The 22391-nt window shown below is 38.6% G+C and overlaps 1 protein-coding gene across 1 annotated transcript in view; it reads left to right on the forward strand.

Moving 5' to 3' along the window:
• The window catches only part of prkacab (protein kinase, cAMP-dependent, catalytic, alpha, genome duplicate b), a 29841-nt gene that overhangs the window by 1300 nt on the left and 6150 nt on the right, over nt 1–22391 (forward strand). The window contains exons 2-8 of the mRNA XM_067440700.1: nt 5766–5827; nt 9185–9313; nt 9421–9519; nt 11985–12067; nt 15400–15526; nt 17582–17677; nt 21917–22039. Of these exons, the coding sequence (XP_067296801.1) occupies nt 5766–5827; nt 9185–9313; nt 9421–9519; nt 11985–12067; nt 15400–15526; nt 17582–17677; nt 21917–22039 (719 nt within the window). The remainder of the gene's footprint in view (nt 1–5765; nt 5828–9184; nt 9314–9420; nt 9520–11984; nt 12068–15399; nt 15527–17581; nt 17678–21916; nt 22040–22391) is intronic.

The raw sequence follows: 22391 nt of genomic DNA on the forward strand, positions 1-22391 counted from the left end.
GGGCGGTGTAGGGGGATAGAAAATACAGTTTGTACAGTATAAAACCATTAAGTCTATGAAGTGTCCCCGCAAAGATAGTGAACAGACTTGTGTGTGAGTGTGTGTTTATAGCCTATATAATATGTCAACGATGTTTATTCAATAGTAAAGATCCATATGTGTGTGTGTGTATTTGATGGATCTAGATGTGTAGGAAACGAGAGAGTAATGCAATATTGAGATTGAGGGACCGCATATAAAAACTGAACAATCTGATATGAACCTCGACAATCTGTGCTGGTTTTGGCCCAGCTGCTGCTTAACGTATTTAACCCTGTTCATGTTAACCCTGGGTTAAGTAGTTCATGTTTTAACCCTGTTCATGCTAACCCTGGCTTAAGTAGTTCATGTTTTAACCCTGTTCATGCTAACCCTGGGATAAGTAGTTCATGTTTTAACCCTGTTCATGATAACCCTGGGTTAAGTAGTTCATGTTTTAACCCTGTTCATGATAACCCTGGGTTAAGTAGTTCATGTTTTAACCCTGTTCATGATAACCCTGGGTTAAGTAGTTCATGTTTTAACCCTGTTCATGATAACCCTGGGTTAAGTAGTTCATGTTTTAACCCTGTTCATGATAACCCTGGGTTAAGTAGTTCATGTTTTAACCCTGTTCATGCTAACCCTGGGATAAGTAGTTCATGTTTTAACCCTGTTCATGATAACCCTGGGTTAAGTAGTTCATGTTTTAACCCTGTTCATGATAACCCTGGGTTAAGTAGTTCATGTGTTAACCCTGTTCATGCTAACCCTGGGATAAGTAGTTCATGTTTTAACCCTGTTCATGCTAACCCTGGGTTAAGTAGTTCACATTTAACTAGGCCTGCACGATATTGAAAAAAAATTACATTGCGATATTTTTTTCCCCAACGATATATATTGCGATATTGAGAGCCATCAATCCAGGCTGAAGTCAATAATTACCATTCCGTGATATTAATAATTTCACTAATAAGAAAGCTTCATTACAAGTGACAAATAAAAATGTTGGAAAGTATGTGCAAACATGAAATTAAACCTCCAGTAGGGGGCAGCAGGTGACCGTCTTAATGAGTGAGTCACTGAGTCGTTCATTCAAACGATTCATTCAAACACTGAATCATTCACACACTTGTTGCTGTGAGTGAGACGTGTTACGGGTCTGCTGTAAACGGTTTTCACTGCTGAAATAGAACAAAAGCACCTAAATATTGCATCTAAAATGTAAGTGACTTTAAGTGAATGTTAATTAGTTGTTTATGGAGCTGTCATATGAAATCAGTGTCATTTTCAGTCGTGATTATATTCAGGAAAACGCTCTAGTGTTGTGATTTCTCCTCGAGAGGCTGCAAGAGCGTCAACAGCGCGACCTTATTATTATAATCAGTTCAACTGTTCATTATATATTATCCACAATCGATCGCCACTTACACTAAATTAATGCACAAACATTCTTGCATTTTGGTGATTCGCTAGTTTTTTTTTTTGTTTAAATCAGGCTCTTGTCCGTCAGTCAAGTAAAATTCTCTTTCGCTTGTCCCTTCAAAACATCCACGTCCCGGACAAGCGTTCATGTCGAGCCCTGCTTTATAACTTATGCGTTGTAAAGATCTTTGTGGTGCCGTTTTAAGTGATCAGACAAATTGGTGGCGTTTTCTTGTTTTGTGGCCACAAGACACTCCATGCAGTACCTCGTTTTGTTCAACATCCTCTCCTCCTTTATGTAGCCGAAACAGTCCCAAAAAGAGGATTTCTAGTACAAACCTTTTTTTTTTCCTCTTCGGATCCTCTTTGTCGCGCATTTTGGCAGTTAATGTTTGGCCGTGAGCGGTGAGCAGCGGCACAGTGAACCAATCACTGTGCAGGCATGAGGAACGTGCAATTCACTCCAGCAGCAAACGCGTGCTTACTGTGTGCTACCGTTCTCTTAATACACTGTGGGCTACTACCCTTCACATGGCATGTGCCGGCGATGTGACTATCGCACACGCGCACATCGCGATGTCGATGTTAAAACAGAATATCGTTCAGCCCTACATTTAACCCTGTTCATGCTAACCTTGGGTTAAGTAGTTCATGTTTTAACCCTGTTCATGCTTACCCTGAGTTACGTAGTTCATGTTTTAACCCTGTTCATGCTAACCCTGGGATAAGTAGTTCATGTTTTAACCTTGTTCATGCTTACCCAGGGTTAAGTAGTTCATGTTTTAACCCTGTTCATGCTAACCCTGGGATAAGTAGTTCATGTTTTAACCCTGTTCATGCTTACCCAGGGTTAAGTAGTTCACGTTTAACCCTGTTCATGCTAACCCTGGGTTAAGTAGTTCATGTTTTAACCCTGTTCATGATACCCCTGGGTTAAGTAGTTCATGTTTTAACCCTGTTCATGCTAACCCTGGGTTATGTAGTTCACATTTAACCCTGTTCATGCTAACCTTGGGTTAAGTAGTTCACATTTAACCCTGTTCATGCTAACCCTGGGTTATGTAGTTCACATTTAACCCTGTTCATACTAACCCTGGGTTAAGTAGTTCACATTTAACCCTGTTCATGCTAACCCTGGGTTAAGTAGTTCACATTTAACCCTGTTCATGCTAACCCTGGGTTAAGTAGTTCATGTTTTAACCCTGTTCATGCTAACCGTGGTTTAGTAATCAGGTTGAGATTGCACACTTTACACACCAGGGTAACATCATTGCATGTGTGTTGTTACATTGATTGAACGAGTAAAACACTCAAAATTATCGACAGCATCTTCTCGCATGTTTTTGTCTGATAAAATGCGCTGTGAAATGATCATATCATGACTCATAGCTGGAACAGTTAGTTATGTTGATCAATTCATATCCAATAAGTCCTTCGATGATACATACTGAAACAGGAAGGCTTGGTGGAACATGTGTCAAAACAGGAACTAAAACCGCTCGCCTCGCTGCTGAGTTTCTGTGACTCTACAACTTGAAGGAACACTGTTTAGATGGGTTTGTCTGTTGTTAAACAACTCAGTGTAACTCATACCTTTGTTTGTGCGAACCCCAATAAAAAAAAAAAAAGTGTGAAACGTTGCTCAACCCAGGGTTAAAAGTGTCCTTTCACACAAAAACTAAAATGATCCCTTGATTTACTCAACCTCAAGTCATCCTAGGTGTGTATGACTTTATTCTTTCAGACACAATCAGTTATATGAAAAAATAGCAGTGCTCGTCCGAGCTTTATAAGGGCAGTGAATGGGGGTCGAGATTTTCAGGCATCCATCCATCATATAACTGCTCCACACCGCTCCAGGAGGTTAATAAAGGCCTGCTGAAGCAAAGCCATGTGTTTGTGTGAGAAAAATATCCATATTTATTGCTTGACAAACTATAATCACAGGTTTTGATAACGGCCGTACGCGACAAACTCGAGCTTGTCCCATATTTCTCGTAATAATCGTCCGTCAATACGTGATGCGTTGGATCAAAGGTCATTCTCGAAGAGTCTTCTTTCCTTGTCTTGGAATTAACATAATGGTTGTGAGTTAATATTTTTGATTGTATAGTCACTGGAATAGGACAACATAAATATGTGGCGACTCTCTTATTGATTATAGTAAATGTATTTACTGCTCAAATGTATAAAAGGGGGTAGGCGTCAATAAGCTTCTGCCTACTCCTTTAGAGCATCAAATCCACGTTCTCTTTTTTTTCTCTTTATTTTAATTTACTTAATCATTTGCGCATGTATCCTTCTGTTGAAACTTGTTACTATGTTGAATTTTGTGGAAATCAGATGCTCAAATAAATAAAGATGATGATGATGATGATGATTCTTCCTATGGATCTCCGGAAGCCAGTTACAGTTTATAAAGTTATAAAGATGGATATTTTTCTCACACAAACACAAGGCTTCGCTTCTGAAGGCCTTTATTAACCCCCAGAGTCACGTGGAGCAGTTATATGATGGATGGATACACTTTTTGGGGGGCGTTCAGAATCTCGACCCCCATTCACTGCCATTATAAAGCTTGGGAGAGCCAGGATATGTTTTTATTATGATATAACTCTGAATACCATATACACCTAGGATGACTTGAGGATGAGCAAATTATGGGATAAATTTAATTTTTGGTTGAACTATCGTGTTAACTCTGGGGTTAATAAGACTTATACCATGGGTCCTATACCTTATACCATATATATGATCTTATACCTCCTTATACATACCATATACCTGTTTGAATGCACAATTCTGATTGGCTGGAAGGTGTGCAATAAAACTGTTTAACTCTTTCCCCGCCAGCGTAAAAAATAAATAAAAATGTTGGCAGTGACCATCAGGGTTTTTTGACCATTTTCACACAAATGTAATAGCCCATTGAATATTTTGTTGTGTGAACATCTGAGTATGCAATATATCAAAAGAAAGAGCTGACCCTCTTCTTTTTTTTAAAAAATGCAGGAGATCGACATTAGAGATCCATCAACACCTCTAATGCTTCACAATCTGTGGATTATCCCGTACTGATAGTATAGCCAACATTAATAACAGCTTTAAATTGTCAATGCCAGCAATCTAACATGGTATAATCAGCATAATCCACGACTAGATGCTCATCAAACAATTAGCGGAGTCTTGGCGGTTCTTTACCTCCACGTCATGCATTAAAAATCATTTAATGCACAGCCAGCCATGGATCATCCCCTACTAATAGTATAACTAACTTTAATCTGCATACGTACTGTATACTTGCGTAAAGCGATTATAGCACAGCTCATCAGCTTGATTGCTTGTATCGATGCAGAATGTAAACTTTACATTATCACTCGGCTCAAATGTTGCATTGTAGGCAATATAAACATTAACGGCATGATTTTCTGTAAAGCTGCTTGGAAACGGTGAGTATTGTGAAAATCGGACCACAAATAAACTGGTCTTGAGCGTATTGAGAAGTCGTATAATGCTTGAGACGGACTGTGGGATTTCAGCAATCCTATAAGATCAGCACAAATCACACTGCACCTAATAAACTTGGGCGTGATGTATGTAGACTGTACTGAGATGACACCTTTTGAATCGTATAGGCGACGACGCAAGTAAGTATAGAAGAATAACACATCCTCAGCCTGAGCTTGTGGTAAACAAATAGAGCAAGATGAATCACACTAGCAATTGTGGTTGTGATGTGCGCTGAGAGAAAGATGAGAACATGGATGTGGTTGTGGCTAGGAAATAGAGCCCAACTTAGTGTGCCGAATTTCGAGGTAAGTAGTTATGTTTTACCGTTATTAGCAACACGCCATCTCATGTTGCAGTTTTATTGGCTCGTCAGTAGACGCAGGCTATCCTTTGTTCTCAAGACCGTGACAAAAGCTGTCTTTGAACCGCTCACACTGTGTGATAGAGGACCACGACCCCAGAAATCGCCACGATTGCTCCTCTTTCGTCTGGGACAGCCCAAAACCGTACACTATACAGAAAACCTCTAAGAAAAACACTTCTTCAACCCACTGGAGGTTTAGACGGGCTCTTCCCCGCTGGCCTGTGTGACGTGTTGTGCTACTCTCTTTCTTTTTACTTGCTTTTTTTTTGCAACCTTTACAATTACACTAATAGGCGTTTTATATGTCAAAAAAGTCTAAACTATCAGTCCGACGACAGAAGGCACATTGAGTGCAAAAGCAGGGTTTTGATCATTAGTGGCTTTAGAAATCAAATATAATGTCACTGTTTGTGATAATAAGTGTGCTTTTTTTTGTCTCTTCCCACAGTCAAAGAGTTTCTGGCCTTCGCCAAAGAAGATTTCCTCAGGAAATGGGAGAACCCTGCACAGGTAAGAGGACTAGAGGAGGGGAGTGAGGCTTTGGGTGAGCTCCTTTATTCTGATATGTTAAATGAGTGTCACCTGGACATTTAATCCAGGTTTGGGTGCTCTCAGGTACACTTTGAGTTTACAGTACAGTAGAAGTATTACATGGTCATGGTGTTTGCTGTGGCCATTTGAACAAACTGATCTGAGATCAGGTGAAGCCATACAGACGCAGGTTCACGGGACTGATCTGAGATCAGGTGAAGCCATAAAGACACCGGTTCACGGGACTGATCTGAGATCAGGTGAAGCCATACAGACGCTGGTTCACAGGACTGATCTGAGATCAGGTGAAGCCATAAAGACACCGGTTCACGGGACTGATCTGAGATAAGGTGAAGCCATAAAGACACCGGTTCACGGGACTGATCTGAGATCAGGTGAAGCCATACAGACGCCGGTTCACGGGACTGATCTGAGATCAGGTGAAGCCATAAAGACACCGGTTCACGGGACTGATCTGAGATCAGGTGAAGCCATAAAGACACAGGTTCACGGGACTGATCTGAGATCAGGTGAAGCCATAAATACACAGGTTCACGGGACTGATCTGAGATCAGGTGAAGCCATAAAGACACAGGTTCACGGGACTGATCTGAGATCAGGTGAAGCCATAAATACACAGGTTCACGGGACTGATCTGAGATCAGGTGAAGCCATAAAGACACAGGTTCACAGGACTGATCTGAGATCAGGTGAAGCCATACAGACGCTGGTTCACAGGACTGATCTGAGATCAGGTGAAGCCATACAGACGCCGGTTCACTGGACTGATCTGAGATCAGGTGAAGCCATACAGACACCGGTTCACGGGACTGATCTGAGATCAGGTGAAGCCATACAGACTCCGGTTCACGGGACTGATCTGAGATCAGGTGAAGCCATAAAGACACCGGTTCACGGGACTGATCTGAGATCAGGTGAAGCCATACAGACGCCGGTTCACGGGACTGATCTGAGATCAGGTGAAGCCATACAGACGCCGGTTCACTAGACTGATCTGAGATCAGGGGAAGCCATAAAGACACCGGTTCACGGGACTGATCTGAGATCAGGTGAAGCCATAAAGACACCGGTTCACGGGACTGATCTGAGATCAGGTGAAGCCATAAATACACCGGTTCACGGGACTGATCTGAGATCAGGTGAAGCCATACAGACGCTGGTTCACAGGACTGATCTGAGATCAGGTGAAGCCATACAGACACCGGTTCACGGGACTGATCTGAGATCAGGTGAAGCCATAAAGACACCGGTTCACGGGACTGAATCTGAGATCAGGTGAAGCCATACAGACGCCAGTTCACGGGACTGATCTGAGATCAGGTGAAGCCATAAAGACACCGGTTCACGGGACTGATCTGAGATCAGGTGAAGCCATAAAGACACAGGTTCACGGGACTGATCTGAGATCAGGTGAAGCCATAAAGACACAGGTTCACGGGACTGATCTGAGATCAGGTGAAGCCATAAAGACACAGGTTCACAGGACTGATCTGAGATCAGGTGAAGCCATACAGACGCTGGTTCACAGGACTGATCTGAGATCAGGTGAAGCCATACAGACGCCGGTTCACGGGACTGATCTGAGATCAGGTGAAGCCATAAAGACACCGGTTCACGGGACTGATCTGAGATCAGGTGAAGCCATACAGACACCGGTTCACGGGACTGATCTGAGATCAGGTGAAGCCATACAGACACCGGTTCACGGGACTGATCTGAGATCAGGTGAAGCCATAAAGACGCCGGTTCACGGGACTGATCTGAGATCAGGTGAAGCCATACAGACGCTGGTTCACAGGACTGATCTGAGATCAGGTGAAGCCATAAAGACACAGGTTCACGGGACTGATCTGAGATCAGGTGAAGCCATAAAGACACCGGTTCACGGGACTGATCTGAGATCAGGTGAAGCCATACAGACACCGGTTCACGGGACTGATCTGAGATCAGGTGAAGCCATACAGAACCGGTTCACAGGACTGATCTAAGATCAGGTGAAGCCATAAAGACACAGGTTCACGGGACTGATCTGAGATCAGGTGAAGCCATAAAGACACCGGTTCACGGGACTGATCTGAGATCAGGTGAAGCCATACAGACGCTGGTTCACGGGACTGATCTGAGATCAGGTGAAGCCATATAGACGCTGGTTCACAAGACTGATCTGAGATCAGGTGAAGCCATAAAGACACAGGTTCACGGGACTGATCTGAGATCAGGTGAAGCCATAAAGACACCGGTTCACGGGACTGATCTGAGATCAGGTGAAGCCATACAGACGCTGGTTCACAGGACTGATCTGAGATCAGGTGAAGCCATAAAGACACAGGTTCACGGGACTGATCTGAGATCAGGTGAAGCCACACAGACGCCGTTTCACAGGACTGATCTAAGATCAGGTGAAGCCATAAAGACACAGGTTCACGGGACTGATCTGAGATCAGGTGAAGCCATAAAGACACAGGTTCACGGGACTGATCTGAGATCAGGTGAAGCCATACAGACGCCGGTTCACAGGACTGATCTGAGATCAGGTGAAGCCATACAGACACTGGTTCACGGGACTGATCTGAGATCAGGTGAAGCCATACAGATGCTGGTTCATGCGACTGACACACAAAGTCGGCATTGAACAAAAGTTGAGAGAATCTTTTCTTCCCTGTTGTGACGTATATCGCGTGAAACCGCTTCACAAACAAGAACAAATGAGTGACAGGTTGCCCCGCCCTCGTCATCAGAGAAAGGGTTAGGGGTTGCTATTCTGATTCAAGATTACCACACCGCAAAAAAAATACTTTTTTTATTAAGTAATTTTTTCTTGTTTCCAGTCCAAATATCTAAACATTCTTAAATCAAGATTAATTTACAAGATAAGTAAAATGACAAAGATATTTTTGCTTGTTTTCTGGGGGAAAAAATCTAAATGAAGTGAGTTTTTGCTTAAAACAGGCAAAATGATCTGCCAATGGGGTGAGAAAAATAATATTATTTCTGTTTGGGACGGAAACAAGAAATAATATTATTTTTCTCACCCCATTGGCAGATCATTTTGCCTGTTTTAAGCAAAAACTCACTTCATTTAGATTTTATTTTTAAGAGAACACGGAAAAATATCTTATGCAATTTTACTTATCTAGTAAATAAATATTGATTAAAGAATATTTAGATATTTAGACTAGAAACAAGACAAAATTACTAAGTAAGAAGAGCATTTTTTGCACTTCAGAAACATGAATTAAAAGAAACGGATGTGCACCGATCGAGTCAAAGGTCAGTTTTGATTATGAAGGAGTGTAATGTCCGCCTGTCCCACAGAACACAGCATGCCTGGAGGACTTCGAGCGGTTGAAAACTTTGGGCACTGGCTCGTTCGGTCGCGTGATGCTGGTCAGACACCGAGAGACCGGCCAACACTACGCCATGAAGATCCTCAACAAACAGAAGGTGGGCGGAGCCGCACACACACACACACACACACACACACACACACACACACACACACGCACGCACGCCGCCGCAGTCAGCCGTGATTTAACACTGTTTCTCTTTAGGTGGTGAAGCTGAAGCAGATCGAACACACTCTAAACGAGAAGAGGATACTGCAGGCCGTCAGCTTCCCCTTCTTAGTGCGCCTGGAATACTCCTTCAAGGTGAAGATTTTCTTTAACATGAAAACTGCTTTATAAATTAAATGTCTTATTATTATTAAATGTATTAGGATTGCTCAGAACACCAGTACACTGCAAAAAATGCTCTTCTTACTGAGTCATTTTGTCTTGTTTCTAGTCTAAATATCTAACATTTCTTAAAGGGGTGGTTCTCTGGTGTTTTTCTAGGCTTGGTTGTGTTTATGGGGCGCAGTATATCATGTCTTAATACTTCTTTTTTTAAACGCTGTATTTTTCTTCTATTCTCCCTTTATTCCACACCGCTGTCTGTCCTTTGAACGGCTCGTTTGCTTCCTGCTTCTATGAAGCCCCTCCCTCTGAAAAACGCAATGGTCTTAGATTGGTCAGATGGCCAAATGTAGTTTCCTGTATTTTTATTGGCTGAAGTGCCAAGCACCGGTTGTCATGGAAACGCCACGCCTCTTCCCATTACGGGCAGAAGTCACATCTGCGGAGACTAGCAAGGGTTTATGATGTCACCAGCCCAGGAAGAAGCTCGTTGTAGTCCAAACCGGCCGTTTTTGTAGGCAATAAACTGCCGTAACTTTAAAAGACAATATCTCCGCTTGCATTGAACTTTCAGCGCTGTAACTTTGCAGACACTGTTTATGCTCAAGCAGCGACATTACACACTAACTACAGTTAAAAAAGTCAAATCGCATGCAAACACCCCTTTAAAGGATAACTCCGGTGAGAAATGGCACTAGGGGTAATTAACAGATGGTTACAGAGTAGATCGTTCTCTGGGATGCGTTTTCATGGAAATCGAATGTAAAGAGTTTTATCTCTAAAAACAGATTAGCTTATAGCGCTAGTCTATGGGGCACACAGTAGTGAAATTAAATCGCTAGTTAATACCACTAACAAGGCTAAAAATAGCCTCACACTAACACGGCAGCATGATGAGAGTCCCTACATGCAAACCGCAGCATTGAGAACTTTGTAAGTGTAACAGTTTAATAAGAAGATACTTTATAAACACAGTACATTACGCTCTTACGGTCAGGCGCCATCTTGGAAAACAGTCTCGACTCATCGAGCCACGAGCGCTGTGCTAAGTGATGAACTGTGACTGAATCTCATATGGTCCGTTGTTTCCGGAAGAAAACACTGAACACAACAGAGAAAATAAATAAATAAAAATAAAAATGTCCATGTTATTACATTTCACAAACTTAATTCCTATCGACCAGCTCACTTAGGACAGCGCTCGTGGATCGATTCGTCGAGACTGTTTTCCAAGATGGCGCCTGTCCGTGAACGCGTAATGTACTGTGTTTATAAAGTATCTTCTTATTAAACTGTTTGTACTCTTACAAAGTTCTCAATGCTGCGGTTCGCATGCAGGGACCCTCATTATGCTGCTGTGTTAGTGTGAGGCTATTTTGAGTCTTGTTAGTGGTATTAACTAGCGGTTTAATTTGACTACCTTGTGTCTACCCTGTGCCCCATAGACTAGCGTTATAAGCTAATCTGTTTTTCGATTTTCATGAAAACGCATCCCAGAGAACGATTTACTCGATAACTTACCCCTAGGGTCATTTCTCACCGGAGTTGTCCTTTAAATCAATATTTATTTACTAGATAAGTAAAATGACATAAGACATTTTTCCTAACATTTTTATATTTTTCTAAAAATAATATCAAGATGAAGTGAGTTTTTGCTTAAAACAAACAAAATGATCTGCCAATGGGGTGAGAAAAATAATCTTATTTCTGTTTGGGACGGAAACAAGAAACAAGATTATTTTTCTCACCCCATTGGCAGATCATTTAGTTTGTTTTAAGCAAAAATTCACTTCATTTAGATTTTTCCCCAGAAAAACAAGCAAAAATATGTCATTTTACTTATCTAGTAAACAAATCTTGATTTAAGAATATTTATATATTTGGACTGGAAACAAGAAAAAAAAACAGAATAAGAAGAGTGTTACATCAGTATGAGTGCCCGTGATCACCACCAGAGGGCACTCCACCCCGGACTGTCATTCCATCACAAACTACATTACCCATAATCCTTGGACTCATTAGCACTCACTGTTTTCACCTGTGTCTCATCACCTCATTACCTCTGCCTATATATACCGTGTTCACTCTGTCATTCATTGCGAAGTCTTGTTTAGTGTCACAACTGCATTTCTGAGCGGTTCCCTGTTTTCATGTATCTTGGTCTTTGATTTCTTGCCTTCTCCATGGATTACCCTTTTGCCTGTTCCTTCTGTTTTGTTTGCCTTTTCGGACTAATTTCCTGTTATGACCTTTTGCCTGTTCTATGGACTATGACTTTGGATTACCCTTCAATAAATACTGCGTTTGGATCTTCAACCAACCTTCTGTCTCAGAGCAGTTCGTTACAAAGAGCATTTTTTGCAGTGTAACCGGATGATGGCGCATGTAATGGACGTGTGTGTGTGTGTGTGTGTGTGTGTGTGTGTGTTTTGCTGCAGGACAACACTAATCTCTACATGGTGATGCAGTACGTTCAGGGAGGGGAGATGTTTTCACACCTGCGCAGAATCGGCAGATTCAGGTGAATATCTTTACATCATTCTTCATGTGCTGTATTCGCCCCTGAGGGGGAAATGAAGCATAATGCACAGATACAGTATGTGCCGGAGAAACAAACACACACACGCTTTATTGTGGCAGCTCTCTATATTTCTGTGGCATCGCTGTCGGAGAGAGATTAGTGTAGTGGATTGAATTATTCAGGGATCCTACACAGTCTGGAAAAGTATGGGAAAAAAGAAAGCAGAGTATGGAAAATGTGTGTTCTATAATAGAAAATTAAGATTTTAATGAAAATAAATGTATCATACAAGAAGTATGTTTTCACAGTCAGTGATTATTTATTTCATTATGCAAAAATGCACGATATTCTTACACTGTAAAAAACATTGTTGGTTTACCTTAAAGTAAGTAACCTGGTTGCCTCTAAATGTTGAGTTTATTGAAATTAAAAAATTGAGTTGATACAATGAAAAAAATTGGTTTAATAAATAGACACTCAAAATATTATTGTATCTGAACCACATAAAAAATGTGATAAATCATGAAAATAGCACTATTTGGCATCACAAATAAAACACAATAACCCAATGCTTACAAAATCTTTTAATAATATTTGAATAAAGGTTGTCGATTATCAAAAATGTTCTTTGTACACTGAAAACCCTAATAAGTTGATTGAACTCAATTGGTACGAGTAACAAGTAAACTCGTTCCCTCAAATCAATTGAGTAATGGAGTCTCCCAAAACTTGTATATTTAAGTTCACTTAACTTGGTGCTTACGTTCACTGTACTTAAGTTGTTAAGTTCACCAAACTGGGTACTCCAGAAGTTCAGCACACTATGCTTGGTACAACCAATCAAAACTTCCCCATTGGTCCCAACATGCATTGCAGCATGAATAAATTATGCGTCTGAATTGTGACACATTTTCTTTGATTCTTACTATTTGCTGTTACATTTGCTGTTTTGTTCTGATGTTTTCGCAGCTTGTTTTATGTTCAGAGTTGATCTGTTTATCGGATTTTTTTTTTTTTATTATTGTCACCATTGTAGAGATTCATACACAGATTCTTGATGTCTGTTCATGTCTAACTAATGTCGTAGATCTAAACATTTTAAAATAAAATGAAATAATAAATTACCAAGTTAAGTTACCAAAAGAGTAAAGAATCTCATGAATATTTTTATTAATATCTCAAAACTCTTAATAACTGCTTTGACAACATTAGACTCTGCATGAGATCAGGGATTCTGCCAATACATGATAATGTTATCATCCTCAATGATTAAACAACATCACTTTATAATATTTTCTCTTGACTTTTTGTTCCTTAACAAATGTTTCACAAACACAAAGCAGCCAGAGAACTATTAATATTACACAGTCAAGGGTCAAGAGCCCAACTAAAGCAAACACTGATCTCCATCATGGTGACTTCCAATGAAACTATTATTTTCATTAAAACAGAAATAAAGTCAGTCTGGTTAGTTATAAGTTAGTTCACATATTATTATTATGTTTAGTAACTTACACATTTTTATTTACCGATTTAAAGATTGCACACAATGAAAAAGTCTCCATCTTAATTTGAATCAGCAACAGAAAAGGACCGCCTTTTGTAAATGTCCTCCAATCAGTGAATTAGTTCTTGTTGCCAGGCAGAACTCCTTGAATGGCCAATCACATTAAAGCAAGACCAGAGTGAGCTATTTTAATTACTTATGGTTTTGAGTTCATTCAACTTGAAATCTTAAGTTTATGTATTTTGTAGGTTAATAAGTTATACTAACTTATATTTTTGAGTTTTTAGACTAAACTAGTAATATTAAGTCAAGATTACTTGATTTTTAAAAAAAGTAAAGACAACATTAGGGTTTACAGTGTATTAACTCAAATTTTTTATTTCAATGAACTGAAAATCAAGGCAACCAGGTAACTTATTTTTGAAATATTTTTTCCACAGTGTAGCACGGTATTACAGAGCCTCTGAAAGGGAAAAATACAGACTTTAGTGTGAGAAACCATTAAACTTTAGCATATAGGACAACGCACACAATGAGCCACCTAATGCGCCATCAGCCCATTTCACGCTGTGGTTTCTTGGCCTCCACAGAAGATGCGTCAAAGCAGACCTAAGGCCTTGAAATATGACACACTGCCCTACTGAAAGCCACATTTTGAACACGTTTTACAGACCCTTGAACTTATGCACACGGCCGTATTAGCCAGTAGCCCATCTCATGTTTCCTCCGCCGCCACAGAGGATGCATTAAAGTGGACATTAGGCTTTGAAATATGACATACTGCCCTAAGAAAGCCACATTTTAAGCACTTATTTTACAGCAACAGTCTTTTTATAGACACTTGAACTTGGCAAATATGGCAAATATTTAATGAATTAGGTCTTATTTAATTCTATAAACTATAAAACTGATCTGCCAACATTGTCGCTCTATGATAAATTAAAATAAGCTGATGACATCAAGTTTTCTCCAGAACAAATGTACAGCCAAATCAAATTTTGTTGTCCTGTTTAACACTGTGAAGCTGCTTTGAAACAATCGTCATTGTAAAAGCGCGATATAAATAAAGTTGATTGATTATTGACAGTGCACACAGCTGTAATGTGCCATCAGCCCAGTTCATGTTGTGGTTTCTTGGCCTCCACAGAAGCAGACCTAAAATATGGCCTTGAAATATGACTGCCCCTATACTAAAAGCCATTTCTGAACACTTTTTTTACAGTACCAGTCTGTTTTATAGACCCTTGAACTTGGCAAATAGGACTGTGCCCACAGCCGTATTGTGCCATCTGCCCAATTCATCTCATGTTTCCTCCGCCGCCACAGAGGATGCATTAAATTGGACATTAGGCTTTGAGATATGACATACTGCCCTAAAGAGAGCCATAATTTGAACACTTATTTTACAGTGCCAGTCTTTTTATAGACACTTGAACTTGACAATAGGACGTTAGGCCTTGAAATAAGAATCATAAACACCTCTGATTGGCCATTGCGCTCATCAAACATGTCTGTGATTGGCTAAAATGATCAATGCTTCTGTTTATAAGTGCTCGTGAAAAGTGTCATTGATGTATGTTACAACATGTTTTTGAAGCGTTGATCGTTTGTAGCCAATCGCAGATGTTTGATGAGCTCAATGGCCAGTCAGAGGCGTTTACGATTCGGCTCAACAGCGCTCAAAGCGTCATGTTTTTAAAATTTTAGTAACGAGGTCACATTTTTCGTCACTTTGGTCACTACTTCTGACAACACTAGTCCAGTCCATGTGTTTAATTATTGCTGATCCTTCATGTAACTGTGTGTTTTCTCTCTGTTTCTGCAGTGAACCCCACGCGCGCTTTTATGCTTCACAAATAGTTTTGACGTTTGAATATCTGCATGCCCTTGACCTGATCTACAGAGACCTTAAACCAGAGAACCTCCTCATCGATCAGCAGGGCTACATCCAGGTGAGAAACACACCGACGCCACTGGAAAAGAGTTACATTCAGATCGGGACTGCTCAGTAAAGCAACTGTCTGGAGTAGAGATGACTTTATAATCGATATATTGATCGCTCACGCCATCATTGTGTGTCCTGTTTGAGGAATAACGGTGTATGGCACTTACTGAGCCATCAGAGACTCAATAGTTGTGCAAAAAAAACAAAAAAAACGTACACTACTACATACAGCGGAGACGGACAGTAGTGGAGTATTTTTACTTTCTACTCAAGTAAATGTTCAAGTTTATACTTTTACCTCCTAATAGTGTTGTCAAAAGTACCGACCGCGATACCAAATCGGTACTGAAATGTTAAAAATGTGACGCTTCGAGCGCTGTTGAGCGGACACCTCTGACTGGCCATTGTGCTCACGCGCTCATCGGATGTGCCTGTGATTGGCTACAATGATCAACTCACGGCAGCGGTTTGAAACAACACGGAATTGTTTGAAAAGTGTTTTGAAAGCGCGAGCAGGAGCGTTTGAAAGCACAAGCAGGCGTCGACCAGCGGACCGGTAGGCTGATAGACACCTACATTCAAACGCTCTGTGTGTATAAGCGCTCCGTGAAAATGGTCATTGATGTATTTTTACAACATGTTTGTGAAGCGCTGATCAAAGTAGCCAATCACAGACCTATTTGATGAGCGCGTGAGCACAGTGGCCAGTCAGAGGTGTTTACGATTCCGCTCAACAGCGCTCGAAGCGTCATATTTTTAACATTTCAGTACCGATTTGGTATCGCGGTCGGTACTTTTGACAACACTACCTCCTAAGCATAATTTATAATGTCATACTTTTTACTGCACTACATTTCATAAATAAAAGTTGTTGTTTTCTTCCCTTTAATACTTGTTTAATTACACTAAAAATGTAGTACTTTCTTACTTGTACTCAAGTACAACTTTGAATACTTTTATTTGAGTAAAAGTATACAGTACTACATTTTTAATGTAATTAAGTATTAAGTGATATTCAGAATTAAATGTATTGCTGTAAAGAGTACAATATTATGTTTTGGCATGTTGTGAAGTGAAAGTTTTCTAAGGAAGAACACTGATAAAGTACATATACTTAGAAAATATATATACTTGAAAAACAAAATGACTTGGAGAGTAAAAGTACTGGAGTGCTGTCCGCCTCTGCGGGTCACTAGAGACACTATACACTATTTTTAAAACAAAAAATCAACTAGAAAACAGACATTTTTTTATAATTCTATATTATTTATTGATTATAATTAATATATCGAGGAATATAGGAAGATTGATGTCTAACTTAAATAAAGTAATGAGGAAGAGGGACGTCCCGGGTCACTACAGACCCGAGGTATGCGTTTAACAGTTTATATACTGCCATTCGGAAAATATGTTATTTACAAGGGTAAGTCAAGCAAGAATTATGACAAATGTTATCAGAAATGTGTCAAATTCATGATATCTTCATTTAATATGATATAATATTTAGTCATTATATGAAATGAATATGAAAAATTTTGGACTTCCAGTCTTCTGGATGAGGTTTAATTAGCATGATTAATAATGTAATTATCTGCTTAAAGCAAATATCATCGTTTGTGACCTACTTTACATTCATGTGCATTAATATGTATTTTAAACAAATATTTAATTCAGAAATATTTAATGATCAAGGGTAAGGTCAAGAACAAATGATGGCAAATGTTAGATGAACCGAAACATAAAATTCAATCAATGTAAACGTTAAATCAAGCACAGATTATGACAGATGTTGTTTGATAAAAATAAACGTATCAAAGTCAGTGATTTAGCTGCGACATGAACAGGTGGGGGGGAATCCGGTCAGGGTGTAAATGCGGACAAGTGTGTGTGTGTGTGAGAGTGTTGTGGATGTGCTTTCAGTGACACACAGCTGATAATATCACCACCGTTACTGCCCCCTCATGGCTAATATGAGAAGGACATTAAACACATGTCTCTGGCATGTAAGCATGCGTGTACTGTGCAGAAATCACAGCGTCATCTGAGGCAACGTTTGTTTCAGGTGACGGACTTTGGTTTCGCCAAGCGGGTGAAGGGCCGCACGTGGACGTTGTGTGGGACCCCGGAGTATCTGGCCCCAGAGATCATCCTCAGCAAGGTGAGCCTCGCTGCACTGCAAAAAATACTCTTCTTACTTAGTATTTTTGACTTGTTTCTAGCGAGAAACCATTACTAGACAAGTAAAAATTATTGTCTTGTTTTGGGGGGGGAAATAACTCAAAATGAAGAGAGTTTTTGCTTAAAATAAGCTAAATAACCTTAAACCTTAATTCAAACAGAAAACAAGATTATTTTCCTCACCCCACTGGCAGATTATTTAGCTTATTTTAAGCAAAAACTCTCTTCATTTTGAGTTATTTTTTCCCCAAAACAAGACAATAAATTTAATTTATCTAGTAAATGTTTCTTAATGATATTTAGACTAGAAACAAGACAAAAATACTTAATAAGAAAAGCATTTTTCGCAGTGTGGGATCTTGGAACTTTTTTAGAAATATAAATATTTTCATATTCATATTTCTAATCAATCAAGTCAGAAGTGTGACAAACGAAAGCATTTGTTTAAAACAACGGCAAGCTCGAACATGAAATAAGCGAATTGGATGATTTTTAAGTTAGTCAAACTGTACTAGCTTTATTTCAGTGTAAGGATTTACCGATGTCTTAATTCGAATTCATAATTGTTTATAGATTGAAAGATGTGACAAGACCTTCCATCACCTAATGATACACACACATCATTATTCGACTATAAACACAAACTGCTTAAAGTGAAGCAAAACCAACAAGAGTCAAGAAACTCCACAGCATGATATATTCATGCCGGGTACCTTCGCTGTATGATGAGAGGGCAAGAGTGACGTTTGTTACGTGAGAAGTGTTGAGTTACAGTGCAGTTATTATCCTGGAATATGCTGTCATTTCACACTAACGGTGATCAGCACTCCCGCTATTATTAATGAAGCGTGTTCTCGGCACGAGCCTGTTGAACTCGCTTTCAGTGAAATAACACGATTTTATATTAAATCAAAAGTTTGGAATAATTACGATTGTTCAATGCCTTTTAAAAGTCTCTTCTCTTCACCAAGGTTGTATTTATTGAGTCAAACATATTAAAATATTACTGTGAAATATTATGACAATTTAAAATAGATATTGTAAAATGTGATTTATTCCTGTGATCAAAGCTGAATTAGTGTCACATGATCCTTCAGAAATCATTCTGACGATTTGCTGCTCGAGTAACATTTATTAATGATTATTATAATGTGTTGAAAACAGTTGTGCTGCTTCATATTTCCGTTAAAATCATGTTTAATTTTTTTTTTCAGGATTCTTTAGGAGTTACAAAAGAACGGTATTTATTTTTGTATTTTCAGTATTTATGTTCTTTTTTAACAAATGTTTCACTGTCACTTTTGATCAATTCATTTATTAATTTTTTTATCTGCTTCAGATACAATCAATTTCTACTAATTTCTACTTTGATGTATTTATTGTGCCTGTTCAGAAATGAGGGATTGTTTCAAAAATGTATACAAATGCTACCAAAACTCAAGATATTGTTGCAAAACGTTATTGTAGGAAATCTGGATTTATAACGTGATATAATGAACCAAAATCACACGATTAAGAGAGCTGTCTTCACAAATATGAGCAGGACTGCAAACATGATATTGTTTTGACAAATATTCAATATATATGTTTTAAAACATTATCCTCAACATTATTCATGCATTTGTAATTTACCAGTTCAGATGCATCTTCCGGATCACCTCTGTAGCGCAAAGATGAATTTTGTCATTAATGATTTCATTTGATTGGTAACAGCTCTATATAGTGTTTTATTCAAATGATATTTATTATAAGTCAGTTATTATAAGTTATAAGTCATTTCTCAGGTGGTAATGTGGATCTCTATGAATTTAAGGAGTGCTGGTCTGGTCTTGGTCTCGGATTAGCTGGTCTTGACCACAACAAAATAAAACACTGTACAACTGTTTTCAATAATCACAAATGTTTACTGATCATCAATAATCATACCAGAATGATTTCTGAAGGATCATGTGACACTGAAGACTAATGATGCTGAAAATTCAGCTTTGATACATTACTTTTGAAACTATAATAATATTTAAGTTTATCAGTTTTTACTTTATTTATAAATGCAGTCAATTATTTCTCATTTTTGACCGGTGGTGTCTATGAATTGTTTGCTATTAATTTGTTCTGTTTCAATATCAATAACTTGCAAAGCCAACTAGTTCTTGAATCAATCTCTCTAATCTATTTCTTCCCATAATAAATCTTCCTATGTATAAATGAAGAGTTCAGATTCAGATCTTCCCATAAATATATGAAGAGTTCAGATTCAGATCTTCTCATAAATATATGAAGAGTTCAGGTTCAGATCTTCTCATAAATATATGAAGAGTTCAGATTCAGATCTTCTCATAAATATATGAAGAGTTCAGATTCAGATCTTCCCATAAATATATGAAGAGTTCAGATTCAGATCTTCCCATAAATATATGAAGAGTTCAGATTCAGATCTTCTCATAAATATATGAAGAGTTCAGATTCAGATCTTCCCATAAATATATGAAGAGTTCATGTTCAGATCTTCTAATAAATATATGAAGAGTTCAGATTCAGATCTTCTCATAAATATATGAAGAGTTCAGATTCAGATCTTCCCATAAATATATGAAGAGTTCAGATTCAGATCTTCCCATAAATATATGAAGAGTTCAGGTTCAGATCTTCTCATAAATATATGAAGAGTTCAGATTCAGATCTTCTCATAAATATATGAAGAGTTCAGATTCAGATCTTCCCATAAATATATGAAGAGTTCAGATTCAGATCTTCTCATAAATATATGAAGAGTTCAGATTCAGATCTTCCCATAAATATATGAAGAGTTCAGATTCAGATCTTCTCATAAATATATGAAGAGTTCAGGTTCAGATCTTCTCATAAATATATGAAGAGTTCAGATTCAGATCTTCTCATAAATATATGAAGAGTTCAGATTCAGATCTTCCCATAAATATATGAAGAGTTCAGATTCAGATCTTCCCATAAATATATGAAGAGTTCATGTTCAGATCTTCTAATAAATATATGAAGAGTTCAGATTCAGATCTTCTCATAAATATATGAAGAGTTCAGATTCAGATCTTCCCATAAATATATGAAGAGTTCAGATTCAGATCTTCCCATAAATATATGAAGAGTTCAGGTTCAGATCTTCTCATAAATATATGAAGAGTTCAGGTTCAGATCTTCTCATAAATATATGAAGAGTTCAGGTTCAGATCTTCTCATAAATATATGAAGAGTTCAGATTCAGATCTTCTCATAAATATATGAAGAGTTCAGATTCAGATCTTCCCATAAATATATGAAGAGTTCAGATTCAGATCTTCTCATAAATATATGAAGAGTTCAGATTCAGATCTTCCCATAAATATATGAAGAGTTCAGATTCAGATCTTCTCATAAATATATGAAGAGTTCAGGTTAAAAATCCGCTAAACGGCTCCGTCATAGTTAATGACATTGAGCGAATGCTCTACATAGTTTACGTTCATCAAATACTTTCGCTTCATACCCACTGAATCCCAGCGTCAGCCCATTCAGAAATACGGTTCGCTGGCCGAAACCTCTAAACACCGCTTACATTCCTCAGTAAAAGCCTCTAAGCTCACAGAACCAATCAGAAGACGCGAATCGAATCATATGATTTCAAGAGGAATGACGGCGTGCATATAAGCCGGCTTTCAGTTGTCGAGTTTGTGTCATGTTTACAGAGATTTTTATCTAGACAAGATGGAGGCGTGTGATGAAATGGATGAACCTGTGGTAATCTCAGTCACATGGCAAAAGGAAACGTCGCCATCCTCATAATTCTGCCCGATCTAAGACTAAAGAGAACCGCTGACGGGGTTTCGAGAGTAACGTGAACACGACAGGGTTTCGTGTGCTGCTGTAACTCTGACAGAAACTGACATAACCTACTTTAAAGAACAGCTTTAGAGGGTTTTTGCAAATAAAGCACACATGGACATCAAATTTGCTAATACCAATAAATTGACTAAAGTTAAATTTTTGAAAATAAGGGATTTCCACAACCGACTAAGAACCTTTTCATTGCCATTAAAGTGCAATTACTGAACCTAAACACAGAAGGCTTATAAAAAAAATGCTCATTTAAAAGGAAACGTGTCAGGCGGTCTTCATACGCAGTTGTAGCTCGACTAACATTTAGTCAGAAGAGTAAGAAGTGCAGTGTTTGGTCTTCTCCTGAACGATCCTGGTGTTCCTCTGGCAGGGTTATAATAAGGCGGTGGACTGGTGGGCTCTGGGTGTGCTGATGTACGAGATGGCTGCTGGTTATCCTCCATTTTTCGCCGATCAACCCATTCAGATCTACGAAAAGATCGTCTCAGGAAAGGTAATTTTACCAAGACAACAAAACTACAGCTTATAGATTCAAAAATGAATCCACACTGCAAAAAAATGCTTTTCTTACTTGGTATTTTTGTCTGGTTTCTAGTCCAAACATCTAATAATTCTTAAAACAAGAAGTATTTACTAGACAAGCAAAAATAATTGTCTTGTTTTGGGGAAAAATAACTCAAAATTAAGAGAGTTTTTGCTTAAAATAAGCTAAATAATCTGCCAATAGGGTAAGCAAAATAATCTTAAAACATTATTTTGCTTACCCCATTGGCAGATTATTTAGCTTATTTTAAGCAAAAACTCCCAAAACAAGACAATAATTTTTACTTGTCTAGTAAATGTTT

Source organism: Pseudorasbora parva, chromosome 4 (genome assembly GCF_024679245.1).
Source record: "Pseudorasbora parva isolate DD20220531a chromosome 4, ASM2467924v1, whole genome shotgun sequence".
Taxonomy (NCBI): domain Eukaryota; kingdom Metazoa; phylum Chordata; class Actinopteri; order Cypriniformes; family Gobionidae; genus Pseudorasbora; species Pseudorasbora parva.